The 21,600-nt window shown below is 47.1% G+C and overlaps 3 protein-coding genes across 3 annotated transcripts; 2 read left to right on the top strand and 1 right to left on the bottom strand.

The window, feature by feature from the left end:
- Positions 1 to 15,062: 15,062 nt before the first annotated feature.
- LOC112271434 (bidirectional sugar transporter SWEET7b-like) lies at positions 15,063 to 16,582 on the top strand. The gene is made up of 3 exons (XM_024460495.1): positions 15,063 to 15,390; positions 15,466 to 15,588; positions 15,697 to 16,582. Exons 1-3 carry the CDS (start codon positions 15,094 to 15,096, stop codon positions 15,793 to 15,795), a joined length of 519 nt encoding a protein of 172 aa, XP_024316263.1. The 5' UTR covers positions 15,063 to 15,093; the 3' UTR covers positions 15,796 to 16,582.
- On the top strand, positions 15,907 to 16,428 carry LOC112271702 (collagen alpha-1(III) chain-like). The gene has a single exon (XM_024461471.1). It carries the CDS (start codon positions 15,907 to 15,909, stop codon positions 16,426 to 16,428), a length of 522 nt encoding a protein of 173 aa, XP_024317239.1.
- A 1,541-nt stretch (positions 16,583 to 18,123) lies between the features above and the next one.
- Positions 18,124 to 19,892, bottom strand: LOC100832652 (alpha-1,6-mannosyl-glycoprotein 2-beta-N-acetylglucosaminyltransferase). The gene has a single exon (XM_003570264.4). The coding sequence runs from the start codon at positions 19,692 to 19,694 to the stop codon at positions 18,360 to 18,362; it is 1,335 nt and encodes a 444-aa protein (XP_003570312.1). The 5' UTR covers positions 19,695 to 19,892; the 3' UTR covers positions 18,124 to 18,359.
- Positions 19,893 to 21,600: the final 1,708 nt, after the last annotated feature.

The following is a 21,600-nucleotide window of genomic DNA, read 5'->3' as shown; positions in this document are numbered from 1 at the left end:
TCGCCCCCGAAGCGAACCGAGGCCACGAGGAGCTCCGTCAAGCCGCTCCGCACCGCCTGCGCCATTTCCAGGAGCCCGAGGACCACCAGAGCCGCCCGCGCCGCCACTCCCCGTGCCGCCACCGCCGTCAAGCTCGCCGGAGAAGAAACCCTAGCGCCGGTAAGCCCCAGCCCCTCCTCAGTCGTCCGATCCAAATCCTAACGTTAGGATTAGATCACTTACCCGAACCGGTACGCACCAATAGGAGGCTGCCACGTGTCAAGGTTTAAAATTAAAACTTAATTCCCGGAATAATTAAAATGGCACTTTTGCAGAAAAGCCCCCGAAACTTCAAACATTCATATCTTTTAAATCGTTTGGCCAAATTTGATGATCCGCACCTTTTTGGAATCCTTAGGATTTTTAGAATCTTTCTGCACTGTCCAAATTTAAATTTGAATATTCTAACCTCAGTCAATTTACAGAATAGTGTTTAATGCCATTTAATTCATAACTAATTATTTAGAAATCCTTTTTAATTGAAACCAGTGCCCAAAAATTTGTTTTCTCATCCACTGTCCATTGGGACAGAGAAATAAATATTTTAAATTAAATTAATTGGCTGATGCCAATAAAACCTTGTATTAGGGTTTTAATCCCTAGTTTTTGCATTATGTTTCTAAACCTAATGCATTAATTTTAAATGCTAATGCTTAGGACCAGTTGATCACCCGAATAAAATCAACCCAATCATGTCACATGTTTTGCCTTGCACGATGACATACTCTTTTTATTTTTGATTGTATTGTATGTTTATGTATGCACTGTTTGTATTTAATTAGTTTTTTCGAAGAGCGAACTGTGTGATTGTGAAGAGTGCTTGAATACCAACTGCTATCAAGGCAAGTTCACTTTGACCATCATCCTATTATTTTATTATGCACTAGTTTTTATTAGTTGCATTATTAGGATTATTATTGTATTTATGCTAGTTATGATCTCTCCTCGTAGTATAGGATACCCCTGCCATATCCTCACCACCAATTGCCATCGTAGTAGTAAAGGCTATGCTATGTTAGTATACGAGGGTGGTATTATTACAATGTGATGTATTGAATTAAAGTATGGTTTTCCTAGTGTATGGCAAAACAAGTAATTCAATGAACCGTCCTGGGTGGGCTGTTTTGAGTATTTGAGATGTATGCGACGTCAGGTCCATTTATATGGGTCCATTTCTGTGAGTCGTCTCGCCATTTTTATGGGAGCGCCTGCGTCGCACATGTGGGATGCCACCCGGGGTAACCAGAGACTGGACTAGTTTTCTGTTTAGTAACTTCCAGTACAATCACATGGTAATATGGGCTCTGCCAGGATGGATGTAAGAAATATGAACCTGGATCCGAGGTGACATCGGTATGTAGCAGTGTAGGTTGGAACGCGTCCCTCAGGTGGTCTGGGGGAATATGTTCTGAAAATTCCTATAATCGATGTCGTTGCTACTCTACCCTGAGGACAGCAAGGGATTAACACGTCGATTTCTTGTGGGTAAAGCGTACCACCTCTCGAGAGTGTCAAACTAAGTACTTAGCCGTGTCCCCGGTTACGGACAATTATAAGCGACTAGATTTGGGGGCTGTAAGGAAGGTCTCACTCATTCCAATTTCTTAATAAAATGAATGGTTTGAACTAGGTAGGAGCAATTGATGTATCTACTCAATGTGCTCTATAGGTTAATAGGAGCATGGGTGTTTTTACACCGTGTCCAATAGAATTAAAACTATTTGTTTAAAATTGATAGGATTGAACAATGATGTTTTTATGCAAATAGTCAAAAACCCCTCTTAGCCAAATTATGCATGTACTTGGTAGGTCCTTTATAACTCTGATGAACTTGCCAATACATTCAATGTATTGACCACATAGTGGCTGCAATTAATAATGTTAGTGGATCCGACGATGAGTGAGGTTCATCGTTGTCTTGTGGGTCATGTGCTTACATTCCAACATGCTCTCACCTTGGAGTAGCTGTGGCCCTTATGTTCTACCCTTTTTCGCTGCAGTTTTTGAAACAATGTTTTATGATGTTGAAACTCTATTTGTTATGCTGACCCAAGGGGTCATGCAAGGTTGTAAGTACTATTAAATTCTAGATGATGCGTTGTAATAAAGTACTTTGATCTTTATATCTCGATATTTCATCATGAAACTGTGTGTGCTAGTGAGTCGATCCAGGGACAGCACAGTCAGCACAGAAGATCGAACCCGAGGGCGTTCGCTTCACGTGCGCCTTCTTCCAGCCGCCGACGGTGCCAATCACGCGCGCCGTCAGCGCCGTCTCGAGATATGGTGGTGAGCGTGCGGGAAGGAGCGCTGAAGGAGTAGATCTGGGCTTTGTGGGTGATCAGCAGGCCGGGGAAGCTTTGTAGGGCGAGGTCGAGGACGGCCCACTCGGCATCGCCGGGCCGGCAGAACAGGATCGACGAGCTCTGTTCCAATCCGTCTTCTTCTTCGTCGTCGATTGGCGGCGAAGCGTTGATGGCGACCACGACGGTGAACTCCCGGAGGTGCGAAGGCGATTCGAGCGTGGCGCATGTTCCGATGGATTCCAATGGCTCCCGCAGCGGCGGCGGCGGGACGATGGTATTGTTGGACGCCTTCAACGATGGATCACCGTCGTCGGGGGTGAGGCGGAGGAGGAAGCAGTCGGCCGTGGACTCGTCGAGCATCAGCAGCCAGTCGCCGCCGTGGACGCAGCCTAGGCACGTCTTCCCTCGCAACTTCGGAACGGCCACCGCGTGCGCGGTCCCGTCCGACGAGTCGACGAACGTCTGCTGGTGCCCCCCGCGCGCCACCTGCACCAGCCATGGCCTCGTGCCGAAGCCGGACAGCAGCGGCGACATCGAGGATGATCTCCTGCTTTCTCTTTATCTGAGGCCGCAGCCATATGGTGGGTTTCCCATTGTCTCTGATCCGATCTGATAAAACTGATCGGGGGATCAGTTATATGCAAACGATATCTCCATGCGATCGGGAGGCAGGAGAATTCTTGGCGTGCTTCCGGCCGGTCATTGCGCTGAACGAGGAGGAATAAACCTACTGGCCGGGTTTAATCAGGTTTTTTGTTGAGATGATGCGTGGCATGGTGATCATCTGAATATCTGATTGTACGTTCAGATAGAACCAGACACGAAAAGATGGCCAACATCTACCAAGACCCGGACGTCGACGAACGCCGGCGTCGTCGCCGTGGAACCGCAGCCTGACCAGCACGCCTTTTGGGCGTTGAGGGAAAGGACGCTGATGCCCAACAACAACCCCAATAACCACAGCGGCGGAGCCCGACAAAAGAAGCAGATCCGTCCCGCTGTTCGTCGCGGCCTTCCTCGAGGTCGCCGTTGTTTACGTCGTCGGCTTTACCTGCCTGAAGATATCCAGAAGCTCCGACCCGAGTACCCGACAACCACCAGGGACATCGGTCGAGCGCTGCGCCCCGCGGCACGAGTCGTGAGCACTGTATGCCTGGCGGCCATCGCGCCTTTATGTGGCGCCGTTGTCGCTATTTTCGCCGAAACAGGCCATGTATGGGAAGCTCTACCCTTGCGGAGTGGGGTTGATTGCTCGGCGGGCCGCGAATTGAAATTCTGGGACAACGGTGAGTACATTGGCTTTGGGGGTTTTGTGGATGATGTTTTTGTCTTTTGGGTGCTTAATTTTGGTTTTGGCAATACGACATCTTTCTCAAGAATGTTGCATGCTATTTTGCTATCAACCAGCACCAATTTTGTCTGATTTCTCTCATGTTGCATCTGTTTTTTTAAGGGAGCATCTCTTTTCTTTCGTGCCACATTTTCTAGCCTTACCATGGTATATGGTGATGCGTGTCACGTTGCAGTGGGCATGCTGCACCCATGTTGGCTGGCTGCATGCCACGCTCATGATGTTGTAGGCATGCTGCATATTTGGATCCACCGAGCCTAAGGCTAGATTGGAAAACACTAGAAATCGTTTTCCTACACAAAACACACAATTTTTGTACAAAATTAAAACACTTCTCATACTAAACACTAGTGTTTTGAGTTTTGGAGAGTTTTGGGTGAAAATCTAGAATTTCAAATACCAAAAACTCTAGTGCCTAAAAATACACTAGCAACAAACAAGGCCCAAGGTGTCTGACATTGGAATTGTAAATGTTGCAATACAAATACAATTCTCGTAGTAATTAGAAATATATATGTCGTTGTTATTATTTGAGATTGAAATATCTACATGTAACTTGACAAGGACATTTACATAGAGCAACCAAAGGGGTTTGAAATTACTATTACAAATGTTGCAATTACTTCATATATTTGAAAAGAGAATGGCAAGGTACTTGGCTACCAAACAATATTTCAATACAATAATAATAAAATCCACAGCATACGATCCGAAAATTTGATTTCAAATACATAGCAACAATGTTGTAATATCGATGTAAACAACATACCAAGATCAATTAGAGGAAATCCCCCAGCACCATCTTTGCATATTTCCAATACAAAAAGTTGGCGCGTTTTTGAATCATAATATGCTAGTCCGATCCTGATGTCAAATTAAAGGTACAGGGATCATATAAGCAGTTAACTCAAGTGACCCAACAAATAAAATTTGTAGGTGATCTGATTTTTAATCTATAAGGTGTGGGAAAAACAGGACGAACTCATTTCACCAGTTTTCGGCGAAACCCTTGAAGTATCTTGTAGCTGCTTGAATCGCTGCCTGTTCAGTTACCTGGTAATCTAGCATCTACTCTATACATAGTCCATACCAAAAAAAATCATGCTACTTCGGTCTTTTTGCCCTGTCTATTCTCGTCCTGGGCCGATCAATAAATGTCCTTTTCTTAATCTGAGATGATCAATGTATCACTACATGTGATTGCTTATAGGAATAACAGGTGCTTCGTCAGTCATCATGACAGCCAGCTCCAGCTTATGCACTGGTGATGAGATTTCTTCTGACCTCACTATAGAAGTTTTTTTGACGGGCACACTGTAGAAGTTTTCATCCGCTAATTTTTAACCTCATCTTTTTAATGGGACTATTTCCTCCATGAAGGTTCTTCTCCACGATGGATACTTTGTTTCCATGCCGGATGACGTTGCTTGATGACAGCTTTGTGTATATTCTGCTGCAGGATATCCCTGACGACGACACAGAACAGTTCAACCAAAAGCAAATCATTTTCAGGTAAACTCATTAATAAGTTTGTAAACATTCAAAATAAAATATTAATGTGTAAACATTTTTAAAAATGAGAGGTGAAAACCACGGCCCTCATTTGATGTGTGTGATCTGAAAGATCGTTATCGAACTTGTTTGTACTGGTTGCAAGTTAATGTTAGAGTAAATTTTACAGAACCACAGGTTTTGAGGCAGTTTTCTCGCCAGTGACGGAGCCAGGAATTAGACATGAGGGGGCCGAGTTAGGATTAGGGGGGGCAAAATTAGAGACTTAATCTATTTTTAAGTGATTTTTCCTTACAAGTGGGTCCTGACTGTCAGACACCACGCTTTTTTCATTGGACCCTTTGCCTTTTTTTCTATTTTTTTGCCTTGTCCTCTCTTCTTCTCCTTCTACCCAATGGCAGCACCTCCTTGGACACAACCTTCTCCGACCGGGACGACGAGCGGGCGGCGCGGCAGGAGATGACTCTCAATGTTTCACATCTTTTTTCTTTTTCTTTTTCTTTAAGGGAGCATCTTTTCTTTCATGCCACGGTGTCTCCTCATGCACTCGCATTGCAGCGGTGTCACATGTTCTTACTACAGTGATCCGTGTCTCATTGTTGTGGCCTGTGGGCATCGGCCAAAATTAACCCTCGTCCCACCCGTGTCGCTCCTAGGACGACAGAGTGGCTCTCCAAGACCCAATCATCGCCGCCCTCTCCCACCCCTCTCCTCCTGTTACCACCGCCGGAGGGTAGGCCAAGCTAAGCTCGTGCCGCGGACGCCGGAGGCTGGGCCTCCCCTCCTGCCGCGGTGCGGGCGAATATGTTCCTTGCATGACAACGCGGCGCCTGCCGACAGGGTTACTGCGGGCATCTGCGGGTAAGATGGCAGCAGCTCACGGGCCCTCTTAGGTCCGGCGGGTTGCAGCACGTTGCGACTTCCTCCTTCCTATTCCAGTGGTGGCTCCTCCTTGGCTATATAGATGGCATGCGGCTTCGGCCGCCAAGCCTGAATGCTCAGATGTCCCGTCTGATTACTTGTTGCGGGCTTCTTGGGCTGGGTGAAAACCTAGAACAACAGTTGCCGGCCCCGACAGGGATTATGCCCATTGGCGTCTTGGTCCTCCTTGCAGGCATTGTTGTGGCCCTCCCCTTACCCCGGGTGAAAACCAAAGTCTTTGGACCGGGCGACTATACGTCGAGTACTTCTTGGAGTCGTCGTCTAGGATCTATGTTAGGCTGAGCATCGGTTGTGTGCAGGGGACGTCAGGTGGCGTTCCTTCATCCCATCCTTCGTAGGTGTCATCTCGCCATGATAGTTGCTGCATTTTGATGAGGTTCAGGTTCCAGGTGACATCTGGGCTGACGGTGCTTTTCGGCTGCGTGACGGACACACATCGCTTCATGTGTTTTGGTGTGTTCTCGAGTACACAATACCCTTCGGCTGTGCCTTAGCATGTGGCACCTTTCGACAACACTGGAGTCACTTGTTGTGTTTTCACAAGGCCTTGGTGTAGGGATGCCCTTCAATTACGCTAGGGGTGCTCCTCTTATCGTGCTTCTGATTGTAATTGTGGTGATGACGGTGTGTCATCTCGTTCTTAGTTCATTCCCCGTCTTAGTTCTCTATAGCTTTGCCTCCTTCTTTTTCATGCAAGGGCGTGTAGTATCCCAACTATTGATTGTTTGAATTGGCTCGGCCGTTTTCGTCAAAATTGTAGTGAGCATGCTACGGTGGACAAGCTGCGCCCATGTTGCGAGCAGCAAGCCACGCGCATGCTGCTGTAGCGATGCTGTATATTGCACTTGATCTCATCATACGGTGGAGCATCTTTGGATGCAAAGAGCCTAAGATGTCTCAAATTGTCGGTGTAAATGTTGTAATACAAATGCAATTGTTGTAGTAATTAGGAAATAAAATGACAATGTTATTTTTTATTTCACGTCGAAATAAAAATTTAAGGGGGACACTAGGTGTCCGACGGGGGATGAGTTTCCCGATCTGCTGCCTCCTTGGCCGTTGGGTCCCTTGGAAACCTAAATCTCATTTGTCTAATTGTCGAAGCATCAAAATCTCACATAACATTTTTTACTACGTTTTTTTGCAATATCAGTCCCAAAACTCATTGCAACATAGATCTCTCAATACTAATCACAACGTCAGAATTGCGCATGCAACATTTGCGACATCGAAAACAAATCCCCTCGCAGGCTCACTGCACACCCAAAAGTATAGCAAAAAATGTGCATGCTTGTAGCATTGTGAAACACCGCTTGCAACATCAAAATAAAGAAAAAAAAATCTAGTGACTTCTTCCTCTCCGGCGCTGGCGGCTCCCACGGCAGCACCGAGCACGCAGACGGCGTCAAGGGTGGGTGGCATCTCCAGTGGAGGAAAGGTGGGGGCGGCGGCAGCATCGGAGGAAGATGGCGCACGGTATAGCTTTGCAGTGGCAGCGGTCACGACGTTTGGAGCGAAGAAGGCAGGATGGCAATGGGGTCGTGACGGCGGCCATAGCAATTGCAACGAGGAAGGCAACGGCGATACTACGGTGAGGCGGGCGCAGAGGCCCCGGCAGATGTAGGATGGATCGGTTCCCAAATTTTAATTGGACCAGCGAGAGCTTTACTCACTTGTATATGGACTACGGTGATATCGCAGCTACTACGTACTCTCTCCGTCCCATATTAAGTGCCGAAATATTACATGTATCTAAACGTTTTTTAGTTCAGATACATTCATATTTTGATAAATTTGAATCAGTACTTAACATGTGGGCGGAGGGAGTACAATGGAAGCGGGGGAGCCCATCAAGTACTGGCTGATTGGTTGAAGCTAGCCTCTTTTAAAAAAAAAAATCAATTGTTGTGCATCAAAAATATGTTGGTGTTTCACGTGAGAGGGCTCTCACGCAAATGGACGTACCAGGGTGCTTGCACTATCGACGTGAATATTTGAAGCGAAAAGGGGAAAAGAGGGACTGGAGGCAGATCGGTGGTCCGATGAAACCTTTTAAAACGAGAAAACACTGCCTTTGCATCGATTCTCGTTTTAAAATATAGAGAACTTCTAGAGTTCAGAAAACCTTTTAAGAGGAGAGAAAAGGAAAAAGTAAAGTAAAATTTGAAAATAAAATAAGAACAAATTGTTTTTTTAAGAGAACTGAATCGAAAATCCCTACAGTTTAGGAACTAAAATCGCGGCAATCCCAACTAGCGAGTTCAAGTCCAACTGGTCACATGTAAAGATCGTCCCAAGTAGGAATTCTTGTATGTTGTATGGGTTCGGCTATTAATTCCACGGCTACAGCGCTGCGCTGCCTTATCCTGCTGGCCGATGTAGCCCGTCCTTTTGCCCAGCCCGTGAAGATCCCAAAAGAGAAAAGACACAAAGGTTGCTTTCGGCACGGCTAGGGCAGACGCAGGCATATATAGTTCCCATTCCAGCCTTCCAGCCGAAGACAGTATGTGCACAAACATGGAAAGAGAAAACGCAGACCAGTGGTTTTCGGGTCACAACGGCAGGAAACTGATCTTGTCTGCTAGAGGGCATATATAGCTGCGGTGGCCAGAAAGATCAGAGAGAGCGAGAGAGAGAGCCAGGGAGGGGGGAGGGAGTAAAAAGGCAAGGAAAGCAGAAAAAACACAAGACAAAAATCAATTCTGAACCGCTGCCGGCTGCCGGGACCACGACAAAGAGACACTGGCGGCGCTCGGCCGGCCTGCAGGCACGTACGCGACAGACAGGATCAGGTGCAGAGGGAAGGGACGATGGACCCAAAAGGAAGATGCCCCGCGGGACCGTGACTCGTCCCCAAGTGTCGCGTGGACGTACTCCTGTTTTATTGGGTGCTGCTGCTGCATGCCACGCTTCACGCTGCCTCCTGTTTTATTGGGATCGATGGTCGCTGTTGTAACTTGCTTGAGCATCCTTGTCCTTAGTTGGTCATCGAAGAGGCCATTTTTGGGGATCTAAAGTGGCATAGAACCATAGATTTTATGGGAGTGCCTAGGTATCAGTCGTTAATTTCTCAGTCGACTGTCAAGAAGCTTGTGATTTATTTGTTCTGACGGCAAGGTTGCCACACAACAAAATTACATGCATGTGTGATTGTGTGTGGGGCTGACGTTCCTATCGGTATATGCAAGCTCGTGTGTGTTTTGGAGTTTGAGATCACAACAAAAAGCATTCGTTCTTATATTAACATAAATCCAGTACCCATTTATATGGTTCTCTGTGTATTGCTACAAATTTTAAAACAATACTAAAACTTGAAATTTGAAAAATGACTGATCCTAACGAAACCACACTTGCAGAGTGCAGCCAACGGCACGGAGAAAGGAAAAGGGCTACACAAATAATAACAATCAAAATTTAAAAATCGCAGGTAAAATTTTATGCGCGATTTTAAAATTGCAGGTGAAACTTTAAACGCGATTCTAAAAGTTGCAGGTGAAATTTTATGCATCATTATAAAAATTGCAGGTGAAAATTATGCACGATTTTAAAATTGCAGATGAAAGTAAAATTGCGGATGAAATTTTTTAAATTGAACTAAAATTTTCGGAATATGCAAATCGTCGAAAATCGGAACGCAAGAAAATAAAATAAATGTACTTCTATTTTACGTTAGTGCACATATATAAACTTGAAAACAAAAAAAGTAAAGAGAAATAAAAATTACAAACAAAAACGAAACAAGTTATAATTAGAAAAGAGAAACAGGAATATGAGGACTGGAGATTCAAACCCACGACCTACCCTGGGGCATAGCAATAACAAACCACCACACCACCTAACAATTTGTGTAAAGTATCAGTTATGATTCTATTTATCATTGCACGTTTCCGCATCGACTGAGAAAAGCAATTTCTCAGGCGAATGATCCCTAGCAAATCCGTAGATTTATAGAGTATACAAGTGAACACGATTCTTCATTCAGTCTTAAATATCACAAAGTTTTTGCTGTTTAATTGACGGGGCTTTTTGCACATATATAATTGATCGACTTTTTAATGGGGCACGCTAGGGTCGTAAGATAGTATTCCCGGTCGCCGTTCGATGTATTTCAAAAACCAAATTTCGTTAGTCAACTGCTCGCCCCCAGCATTAAGATTCCGCATGCGGCAATTTTTTGTACGTTTGAAGCATCAAAACTCATCGCAACATAAAAAATCATGCATGCAACATTTGCATCTTCGAAACAAATGCATGCATGTATCATGTAGAAAAACCATTGGCAACATTTAAAAAAAGCATTCAAAATGCTTCTTTTTCGGTGCCGGCGATTCCCACGGTATCGATGCACACACACAGACATTAAGGGCGGTGCTTCTCCTTGGCGACAGCGGCTCCTGCGGCGGATGCAATGCACGGAGTGAAAAGGTCAGGCGGTGGTTCCCGCAGGGAAGGCAGCGGCAGATCCAGCGGAGGAAGCGGCAGTGGGTTGCGATGGAGTCGGGCGACAATTCCCGCGGGGAAGGCGGTGGTGGGGTCGCGCTCCTCTGGCGTCGGGGCTCCCATGGTGTTAGGTGGTGCAGCGAGGCGTCGCGACGGATCATGGAAGAAGTGGGCGCATGGCAGCGGGGGCACGGAAGAGACGGCCGCCGAGTCCAATAGGGAAATACGGCGGTGAGCGAGACGGCGCGGTTGGTCGTGGCGGCAGCAGGGCACGTGGCAGTGGGGTCACGACTGCGGTAGGCATCGGCGGCGGGCGATGGCTCTGGCGAGGATAAGAGCATTGCGGCAATGCACATGACGGCCATTGTGAGGTGTGTTGCAAGGTGCCATGGGAAGCGACGGATAGATCCAGCGGTCGATTGGGATTCTTTGGAGTTTCTACAAGTAATTATATTATGTAACCTTTTTAATCCAATCTTAATCACTACTTGTGGGAAGCAAGCACATACTGTACGTGCGTTGCCAGGTTCCGTTCCAATTATCCGGCCTAGCAAGTAGGAGTACTCGTTGTGCTTGAATCTTGAACCTCAATTTGAAACTACACAATCAATGCATGCATGCGTGGAATACGCGGGCAGTTGCATGTGCGTGTCGTGCATGAATATCTTCTTCGACCTTGACGCTGCACACGCAGCAAGGCCAGGCGGTAATTTTTCTTTTCCAGTCAAAGACAGAAGCGCCACAGTAAAACCCTGGACCAGCACTGTACTTCTGGGCACAAAGGCAAGAGACAGCTATTGCTGCGATGGAGAGAGAAACAAAGCGGCTGAAGAAAGAGATCGTTCTTTTTCAAAGAAAAACAAAAAGGTAACGTACACCAAGGTAGGGTAAAGACTAAAGATGGAGTAAAAACATTTCAACGAGTCGATTTTAAACAGAGTTATTAATCGGCTCGGCTATACTGCTTTTTAACTTGGACCAGCCATCCGTAGTCGTAGAGCTCAAGTTTCTTGGATTCGATTCTACTGCAAGGCGATTTTGTTAAGTGCGTGGGCAGGCCGGTTTACTCGGGCACGGATTTGGTAAAAAAAAAGAGTTTGTTACGGATTTGTTAATTGAGCTGTTTTTTAGAGATAAATTGAAGGATCGTAGTGTACTAGATTAGAGGATTTCTAGCTAGTCGGTTAGTCCATGCCAGTTGGGGCCTCTTTCTATATAAAGCCATTGGATCAATCCAAGTTGCAGCTTTGGTCCCGTTGATCAGATCGGCACCGTGGAGAGCATAGAGATGGCCGACATCGAAAACCCTGATCCAGGCGGTGTCGTCGTTGACGTCGCCGTGGAAGCACAACCCAATCGTTGGTGTATTTTCCGGGCATGGATAGAACGCAAAGTGGCACCTCAGAACGACATCGTCGACGACAACCTCGCCGCGGCAGCAGCACAGCCCGAGGAACGTAGCAAATTGCTCTGCTTGTGCTTCTTGGCCTAGGTCGCGCTTGTCATTGGCGCCAGTGCCGTCGAAGTAATGGTGCAGTGCGACCTCTCCCACCCGACAACCAAGGCTGGTCGAGCGCTGCTTGTCACCGGACGTGTTTTGGGTAATATAGGCCTTTTCGTTGCACCTTGTGGGTTCTGTTTTGCTATCGCTTTTATAGAAGACATCCTTTCCTGATGGGCGTGCCTAGAATATTAGATTGGTTAATCTAGTTCTACAGAGACTCATGGTGTTAATGTTTTCTGTTTTCAAATCTCAAAGTGGTGTTTGGTGTATCTTCTTGATGTGGCATTCTTCAATAAAACTCCCATTAAGATAAATATGTCGGGTTTTTTTTTATTGGTCGTTACAAAGACATGATTAATCAAAACCCAGTATATCTGGAAGAGTAGAATTAATCAATCTCAGAACTGTAGTACGAAAGTAATATCGAATCAAATATGTTTTAGTATGAGACATTATTTTTTTTGTATGTGATTTTTTTTATTCAAATCCAGAACTCAAGGTTAGATCACATGTCGGCTTGTCGATCAACTTTTGCATCCGAATTATCGATTATTTCTAGGTGCTCCTTACATGGCACGGTTGACCGATCACATTTGTAAACAAAATTCAAGTGACATGCAGATTTGGTAGATCAGTTGCTTGTCTCATAGCCGTGCGTATGCCAAGTTATATTAGTAGGTATGATTTTCGCGGTCATAAATCATAATGCAATATTAAAGTTTTACTTGATTATTATTGATACACGGATAACAGTTTAGATCATTTGAGCTAGCTTTTTATTTTCTACGATTTGTTGGTTCTCTAGCGGGTCATTCATTCATACATGATGTAAATTAGTAGTCAGGGTTAAAAATTTTTTGGGATCACATGCATGTCGCTTATTTTGTTGGCGCTTGTGCGATTTGTTGATCAATTGGAACTGCATAAACGATTAAGTTTTTAGCGAGAAAACGTTCTTCTTTTGCGGGTTATTTTAGGGGTGGCTCATTCGCTTTGTACTTGGTCCCTCCTGCTTCCATGGTGGTCAAGGAGTCTATGAAATTTGGGTGCAACAGGTTAGAGACAGAAGATACTGAATTTTTTCAGCCGATTTGGATGGCACACCGACCTGAGGCTAGTTTGATGTTTATTTAGGAGTAAAACGCACCTGCGGTCCTAATATTATTGAGAAGGTGTCAGATTAATCTTAAAATTACTAAACTGCATATTTAGGTCCTGAATTCCAGTGTACCGCGGAACAAGATGATCAAGGCGATGTAGCTTAGAGATCATTGGGGATTGCGGGGGTGGCCGAATGCGTCGTGGTGAACAAGGTTACCACCTATCGTGACCCACTTAACAAAAATAATAGGACTTAGATATGCATTTTAGTAATTTTAGGACTAACTTGACACCTCGTCAATACTATTAGGACAGAGGGTGCATTCTACTCTAAATTTTACAGCGGCAGTCATGTCCATCGGCCACCTTAGGTGACGTGTATTCGGTCAGCACGGCACGTAGGCTGGTCAAACACTCTTGGACGAGCTTAGGACCTGTGATGACCCAGTTAACAAAAATTGGGACGTAAATATGCATTTTAGTAATTTTAGTACTAACATGGCACCTCGTCAATAATATTAGAACTACAAGTTTATTTTACTCTTTATTCTGGCTTACTTCTTTTTGTCCTGTAATGTTTTAATACAACGGTTGTGTGTATCAATCGATGCAGAGGCAGTGTTTTCTCGTTTTAAAATATACTGCGATGCATGTCTAAATATAATACAAATATATAGTGAAATAAACTTGTTTGATGTTTTGCGTGTCACGACAAAGGTCATGGAAAAAGAAAATACGACAAAATAATATTTGTACAAAATATGTATCCTGCTGCAGTGAAGACTAGTACTGGTTGGGCTTGAAATTGATTCGCCTAGTGTTTGTGTGTTACGAGAGGGAGGGAGAGATAGGTGATGGAAAAAGAAAAGAGGACAAAAAACTTTGAACAAAAGTGTTGCTGCCTGCTGCAGCGTCGAGACTGCCACTGGCTGGCTGGCTGGCTGGCTGGCTGGGCTTTAAGACCCTGACCCCTTGCTTGATGCCTCCTCACCCAAGAGCAACCACAGACTCCACACTACCACACCACCAAAGCGCGGACGTGAGAAGCTCAAGAATGGTTGCCGCGACGCTGATGGACACTGTGGCGGAGACGGCGATGGACGCCGTGGCCCAAAGGCTGCACAGCATGCAGATGAAGATTGGCTACGCCGGCGTTTTTACCGCACTCGCGCTGATCCTCTCCCCCGTGTAAGCCTTTCCATCTAATCTTCACGCTGTGGTATGTTCACCACGTTAGTTGTACCGTATAGCCAGCCATTCCAAGCGGCCGCCGGTGCCGTGACCGTGAGTTGCATCAGTATACCTTAGCCATCACAGGTGGCCCTGATGGTTTCTCCATATAAAACTTTTTTCTTTTCTACTACTGATGGCTCGCCATATGATATAGCTAGCCCTGTGATGGCGCGCTTTGTTCCGCGTTAGTCCAAAACTTTGTTCTTGCTGTTTCTTTTTCCCGGGTGTACGTGCCTACAATTTGAGGTGGATAGATCGATCCCCTGGCCGCCTTGAAGTTGCTGCAGTAGCGTTATACAGGCTTTTTTTTCTCTTTGTTGGGCCCCAAAAATTAGAGGGCCTCTTTGTTCCTTTTTTCTTTCTTGGGCCCTTAACAATTAGAGGGCCTGTTTGTTCCTTTTTCTCTTTCTTGGGCCCTCAAAATTAGTGTGTCCCCATATCCCATCCTACCACTGCCGCCTGCTTCCACTGAACATCCAATGCATTGGTTATTGTTCTATGCTTTAATTGATCATTTATTTTGTTGACTTTTTCGATCTATGCACAGATTTGTCAATTTATTTTGTCTTATTTGATGTAGGCCAATTTTCATGAGAATTTATCAAAATCAGAATGTTGGGGCCATAAAACCATATCCGTATGTAGCCGTGCTATTCAATAGCGCCATGTGGCTAATATATGGGCTACCAACATTTCCATCCTTTTCAAACATGCCTGTAATGGTGGCCAACATGGTTGGTATTGTTGTGGAGTCCATTTATATCACCATTTGGTTTAGGTATGCTGTGGGTGGCCGAGTCATTCCCTTGATTGTGCTCATTTTGGTTATTGCCATGATATTGGTTATTCTTTTCATGGCAATAGTCAAAGTGATAGTGCAAAAGGCTTGGTCTATACTTTTCGTCGGCTGCTTCGCAGCTATTTCAGGAGGAATAATGTATGTTATACCCATAAAAATAGCGGTAAGTAAAACTTGTCCTAGTTTCATGTTCGTATAGTGTGTATCATATTTAACATCTACGCATCTATCTTTGCAGTACGAGCTTTTCATCACCAAAGAACTGGGTAGGATGTCAATTCTGGAAAACTCAACATCCTTTCTCAATGGATTGATCTGGACGATTTACGCTTGCGTTGATAAGCTGAACAGCTTTGTACTGGTACGATACATAGTCTAACTTTTCTTTCTGCCCCTTATTCCCGATTGGATAGTTCATCTAAAAATTCCCGATTGGATAACCCAGTCTTCTTCGGCACTAATCTCGCAGGGACCGAACGTGGTTGGGATAGCCTCCTCTGTTCTGCAACAAGTGGTATGGACCCTGGTGTGGTTCTACAACCGTAACCATCCGGCTGAGCAGGCTTAGGAAGTGGAACTCGGGGACGGCCCCAATCTCCCACCCGCTGCGGCCGATGACGGCGTCCCTCCGGCGGCCGACGACGTCGCCCCTCCGGCGTTAATCATCCCCGCGGCTGCAATGAATCATCCGGCGGCAATCATCCCTGCGGCTGCAATTAATCCTCCGGCGGCTGATCTCAACATGCAGGCTGAGGTGGGGCTGGGCGGCGTCGGCTCCAATGGTGACGGCGGCTCTCCGGCGGCCGACCTGCAGGCTGAGGTGGGGACTGGCGGCGTCGGCCCCAATCCCCTACCTGCGGCGGCTGGTGACGGCGGCTCTCCGGCAGCCTTCAACCCTGCGGCGGCCGACGACCCCGCAGCGGCCAACATCCCCGCGGCTGCAAGCAACAACCCCCCACCGGCGGCCCCCAACCCCGTGGCGCTCGGGATTGGGGCCGTCCTCAACCTGCCAGCTGAAGTGGTGCTTGGCGGAAGCGACCCCAAAGCCGACCCGGCGGCTGATGTGGCATCTGCCGGCTGCAACCCCAGTCCCGTGGCTGCCGCACCGGCTGACGTGGCGGCCGTCGACGGCGCTCCCCCGGCAGACGAGGAGCTAGGCGGCGGCGAGCTCAATCTGAAGGAGGCCGAGGACGAAGAATGAGTGGCCAGAGGCTGCTGTACTTTACTTCTCTCTGAATTTTTAGTTTGCAATTCGGCGATCCGAGAATCGTCTGTAATGAATTTCTAGATTTCGATCTTTCCCTTATGTTTGAATTTGCTAACCCTGGTTTAGATGAACATTTCAGTCAAGCTAATCTCTTTCGGTGATTTTATTTGCTCATTTTTATCTGCTCATAGCTCTAGATTACGTATATATCATTTTTTATTTTATGAAAATGCAACCAAAACATTCATAAGGTAACCTGAAATTAGTTCCCAGAGGAAAGCTGAGTGCTGCCTTGGGATCGAAAGATACGGAGTACATAGTAACAGAAACGGAAGAGGTACAGGTACGGCAGATCGATGATCGTGCCGAATGAGCACTGCTGAACCAGTTCGTGTGTGCTGCTAGATAGTTGCGGCGAGTGTCATGAGAAAAAAGTTTCACCAGGCAATTCTCAGCATTTCAGCAATTGCCCTCTGGACCAAATTCTCATACTGTAAAAATAGGTTTTATTTTCTGATATATTGGAGGTTCTGTGTGCAGAGGCCGCCAGGTTGAAGTTGGATGTTGCTTTTGTAGTTTCCAGTGAAAGATGATGCTTTTGTCCAGCAAGCACAGGCTTCCGTCCATGATAGTTGTTTGAGAGGCCTTGCAGAGAAGCTTCGAAGCTTCCATTGATGCACCATCTTGATCATGAGGCACCAGACCTCGGATATGTCCTTCCACTGCTCCCCCGAAAGCAAATCTCATTATGGATTTTTCAAATAGACCATAAGCCCACAGAACTAATCAACTACTCTCTCCGTCCCATATTAAGTGACTCAAATTTGTCCAAATATGAATGTATCTATGTTTAAAAGGCGTCTAGATACATGTAATAGACGGACGGAGTACTTGATTAGTGTTCACAGCAGGCTTGGAATGACACCATAAGCTAGCAGAGTGTAAATAACCCATCTTCCTGTAAGAACTTGTGAGCCCAAGACCAGAATTGACATGCGACTCAATCAAAATCAGATGATGCAACATCTGGCATTTCATATTCTTACAAAATAAGCAGGAGGTATCATACACAGGCGTATGAAGAATAATTATCTAGCCTAAATATAAGAATTGTAAGGAAATATGATGCTTACTGTTAGAAATGGTGAAGATGTGTTAATAAACAGCCCTCCAGCCATTCTAATAGATGTGTTGAATGTACCAGCGGAGAGGAGTTCTGTTATGGTTTGCGAGCCAGGCATGCACAGCAATATAAACATACTATGCATACCAGATTGTACACCGCATAACTCCTTCCTTAGCTAATTAGGTCCTCTCGATTTCACTGTGCGAACAAGTTATAATCTTCACAATGAATGGTAAAGCAAGAGTAAATGACATCTAAATAAGTACTCCGTACAATTAGCTAAGAATAGAAACACCAGACAAGAAGTGTGTGAAACTGAAGAAGATATAAACAGGCATACCATGACCAATCAATATGGAATATTGTAGATACAATATTACTGAAATTAGTTTCAAATCATACAGCGGACAGGAGATACTGAAATCATTAGAAATAGTAAAACCATAAGAGGAACTGACCATCAATAACCATTAAGCATCCTTGAGTACTAAAGGTGTACAAGAATCAATGCCTCAAACAAACAAAGTAAAAAATGATAGGTTCTTAATAATAAATGTTGCAAATGATCTTAAAACAGAAAACTATATCCATATCAGTGAGTTAAAGTAAATCATACACTTTGGGAAGGATGACCCAAATCTCAAGCAATGTCTTTAAGACAAAACAAAAATCTATTCTACAAAATTGAGAAAAAGGTGAATGCTTATATCACAAACTGTGCCTGAATCAATCGACAGATGCCAAACAACACTACAACAGAGGCATCGTGAATGCCAAAATTCGTGTGCCTATACCCCCATCATGTAGGCGATGGGTCTTTAACATGATACATGTATGCAAAACTCAAACAAAGCTCCTGATCACGCCGATCGCCCCAACCACCCCATCCTTTGAAACCAGCCTGATACCCCTGTTGCTTCCTGATGATGTGAACTGGCCAATCTGCTTTGATGTTGGGAACCTTATCGATGGCATCTAGTTCTACAGCTCCCACACCATTATCCACACAGACATTGCTCGAGTCTTGGCCTTGGTGCAGGCCACACTTGCCAAAATGTGCAGCACTCCTCCTAGGTCCCCTCAGACTGTAAACAGGAGCTCCAAACGATGGATACACAGTAGCCCACATTGTTATATCCCAATTGTACTCATCAAATGTGCAGAACTGCTTAGCCTTGGCATGAATCTTCCTCCACACAGTTCTATTGAAAGCATAGCCAATGTTACCCATCTTCTCAGCAATCAAGCTCTCCCAACCTTCCCCTCTGGCCTTGACATCGGACGGCGCCAAATTGACAGCATAGCATTGAGGGCACTTCTTTGGCTTCAAATCCACGAGCAGCTGTGCGTCCCGGTAAGCGTTGGGGAAGATGTAGTGGTCCTCCTCTATGAAGAGGATGTGACCATCGAAGTCCCGGGTCTCCTCCAACCCATCCCACACGGTGTTCATCATCCACCACCAGTGGTGCTTGAGCGACACGATTCTGGGGGAGCGGTGGTTGCCGTACTGGTCCGGGTCGCCCCGGCACCTCTTCTCGGTGGCCTTGTCCTTGTCGCGGCAGTCACCGGGCGAGACGCCGGGGAAGGCGTCGGGGAAGAGGTGCGGCGAGTAGGGCGCGAAGATCTGCTTGACCTGGCAGAAGCTGATGCCCTGCACGATCTCGTCCATCTCGGGGAAGTAGCCGTCGTGGCTGACGATGAGCAGCGCCTCGGATATGCCGTCGACGCGGGAGAGGCTGTCGACGACGAGGCGGAGGTAGCGGGGCCGGTTGTGGACGTAGAGGACGACCTTGAGGTGGCCGTCGGGGAGGCGCGGGAAGCGGGCGGCGTTGCGGGGCGGCAGCGCGTTGCGGCTGGCGAGGGAGAGGGAGAGCGCGCTGTGGCGCGGCAGGCGCGGGGTGAAGGCCGGGTCCAGCAGGATCTTGCGCTGCGCGATGGTGCGGTTCGAGGCCTCGCGAGCCCGGGCGGCGGAGAGCGGGGCTAGGTCGGCGGCGGCGCCGTCCCGGCGGCTGGCGCGGAGGAGCCCGGTGAGGGCGAGGACGGAGACGACGACGACGGCGAGGAGCGGCCCGGCGCGGGAACGGAGGCGCGCGCGGTGGTGGGGGTGGAGCGAGGAGGATGTGGTGGCGGCCATGGCGGTGGCGGTGGCGGCGCCCCCGTCCCGATGTGTGTGGTAAAGCGCTAGCCGGATCTTGGTCTGGGCGGTGGAGGAGTTTGTACTCCTAGTTTGTTGGCTGCTGCTGGACTAGTTGGTTGCATTTGCGCCTCGAATCGATTTAGGCGGAGGAGGAAGTGGACTGGGTCTTCTCGGTCTTTCCTGGCTGCTTTGCCTCTTGTTTGTCCTTTTATATTCGGAATTTCCGCCAAATGGATTTTATATTTCAAATTCCACGCTTAGGGCGTTGGCGTGTAAAGAAATGAGTAGTAGTACTTAAGCACCATTTTTTTATTTAGGAATAAGCACCATTTTTGTCAAGTCAATGGATGAGAGTTTTGCATATTATTGGTGTTAATCAAGTGGGTATTCTTCCTTTCTCTTATTAAATCGTATACGACACGACATGCTCTCGGGGTAAGAATGAACATCGTGATCACCAAACCCCATGAAAATAATCAACAACCAGTGGCGGAGGCCCCTCTCGGCGGCCTCCACAACACAGCACGATACGAGGATTTTCATGGGCACACACTCGTTGAGTTAAAAATAAGATTGCGAAAAGCTGGATCGAGCAAATCTCCGAGAAATCTACCGGTGCGTGCGAGCCTTCCTTCCGCCGTCCGCAGGTGGGGAGGGGCAATGCGTACCCGACACGGGCGCGACCGGCGACCGCGCGAGGTTCCGGAGAATTCCACACCACGCCGGCACGTACGCACGGGTCCACGTCGTGCCGGCTGCGTCGTTGGCAGAATAAACCAACGCTGTGCTTACCTTAATTGGTAATCTAGCTCCGCTTGGGCCCACCTCGCCGAGCAGCCGGCAAGACGGCCGTGACCCGTTGGCCATTTCCCTTGCCGTCCGGCGCGGTGGCTGTACGTGCGCGGTCTCTCTCATAATCGACTCCGCCCCCGGCCGGGCGCATACTGCCGACGTCGGTAGGCACGGGCGTGTCACCAACTGCCAATGGATCCGCGGCCACGTCCCCAACCCCAAGCCGACCTACGTGACATGACCTACGAGAGAAGGTACCCTGATTCTGTTCGCGACACCCGGTGGACCGGTCCTGCTTAGCTCTCCCGCAGCCCCGCCTGGCCTTGGCGTAGCGTCATCTTTGTTTTCTCCACTGGGATTGCTGGATCGCGACGCGACGCCGGATCGAGCATCTGCCTACCAAGTACCAACTCGAATTATATATCTGTGTCGCCTGGCCACCAACAGAGTTTGTTGGCTGTCGCCTTGACATTATACATGCCCGCGATCGAGTTAGCTTGGCTTGGTGGAAGGATACTGACATGTTGCCGCAAAAGTTGAGCGATGGATCCCTCCAAATTTTGGGCAAATGCTCTTTTTCTGCTAACTAATACTACTATGATATACTTTCCTAAAATGTTGTCCTCAGCCGGCTCCCTCCCTCCAGGGGGATGTTGGTTTTTTGCCGTTCTTCTTTTGACTTGGTAGCAGCAGGGGGATCTGGAGTCTATTTCCCTCTGCTGCTGGTCAGTTGCAGGTGCTATAAAAGACTTTGTGTTGTTTTCATTGCATGCAATGAAAAATGGGGGTCGCCCAAGTCAAAAAAAAAAAAACTAATACTACTATGAACTCGGCAAAAATGAACACTTTAGTCCATGAAATCGAAAAACGCACACTTAAATCCTTAAAACTGGAACTATTGTGTCACTTTAGTCCAAAAATGGTTCGGCGAGGCTTAATCCCACCACGTGCCCGCCACGTCGGCTTCGATCACCCTTTCACCGGCATCCTCTCGTCAAAATTAAGCATTATGGGCTACCTTAGGCGAGGCGGCGGCTGCAACGGCGTGGTTCTCAGGGGTCACGATCCTCGTCTGGACGAGGCCGCCTTGCCCCTCGCGAGCTGCTCGGGC

Source organism: Brachypodium distachyon, chromosome 3 (assembly GCF_000005505.3).
Source record: "Brachypodium distachyon strain Bd21 chromosome 3, Brachypodium_distachyon_v3.0, whole genome shotgun sequence".
In the NCBI taxonomy this organism is placed as follows: Eukaryota; Viridiplantae; Streptophyta; class Magnoliopsida; order Poales; family Poaceae; genus Brachypodium; species Brachypodium distachyon.
The sequence above is the reverse complement of the archived record's forward strand: the minus strand, read 5'-3'. Positions and strand labels throughout refer to the sequence as shown.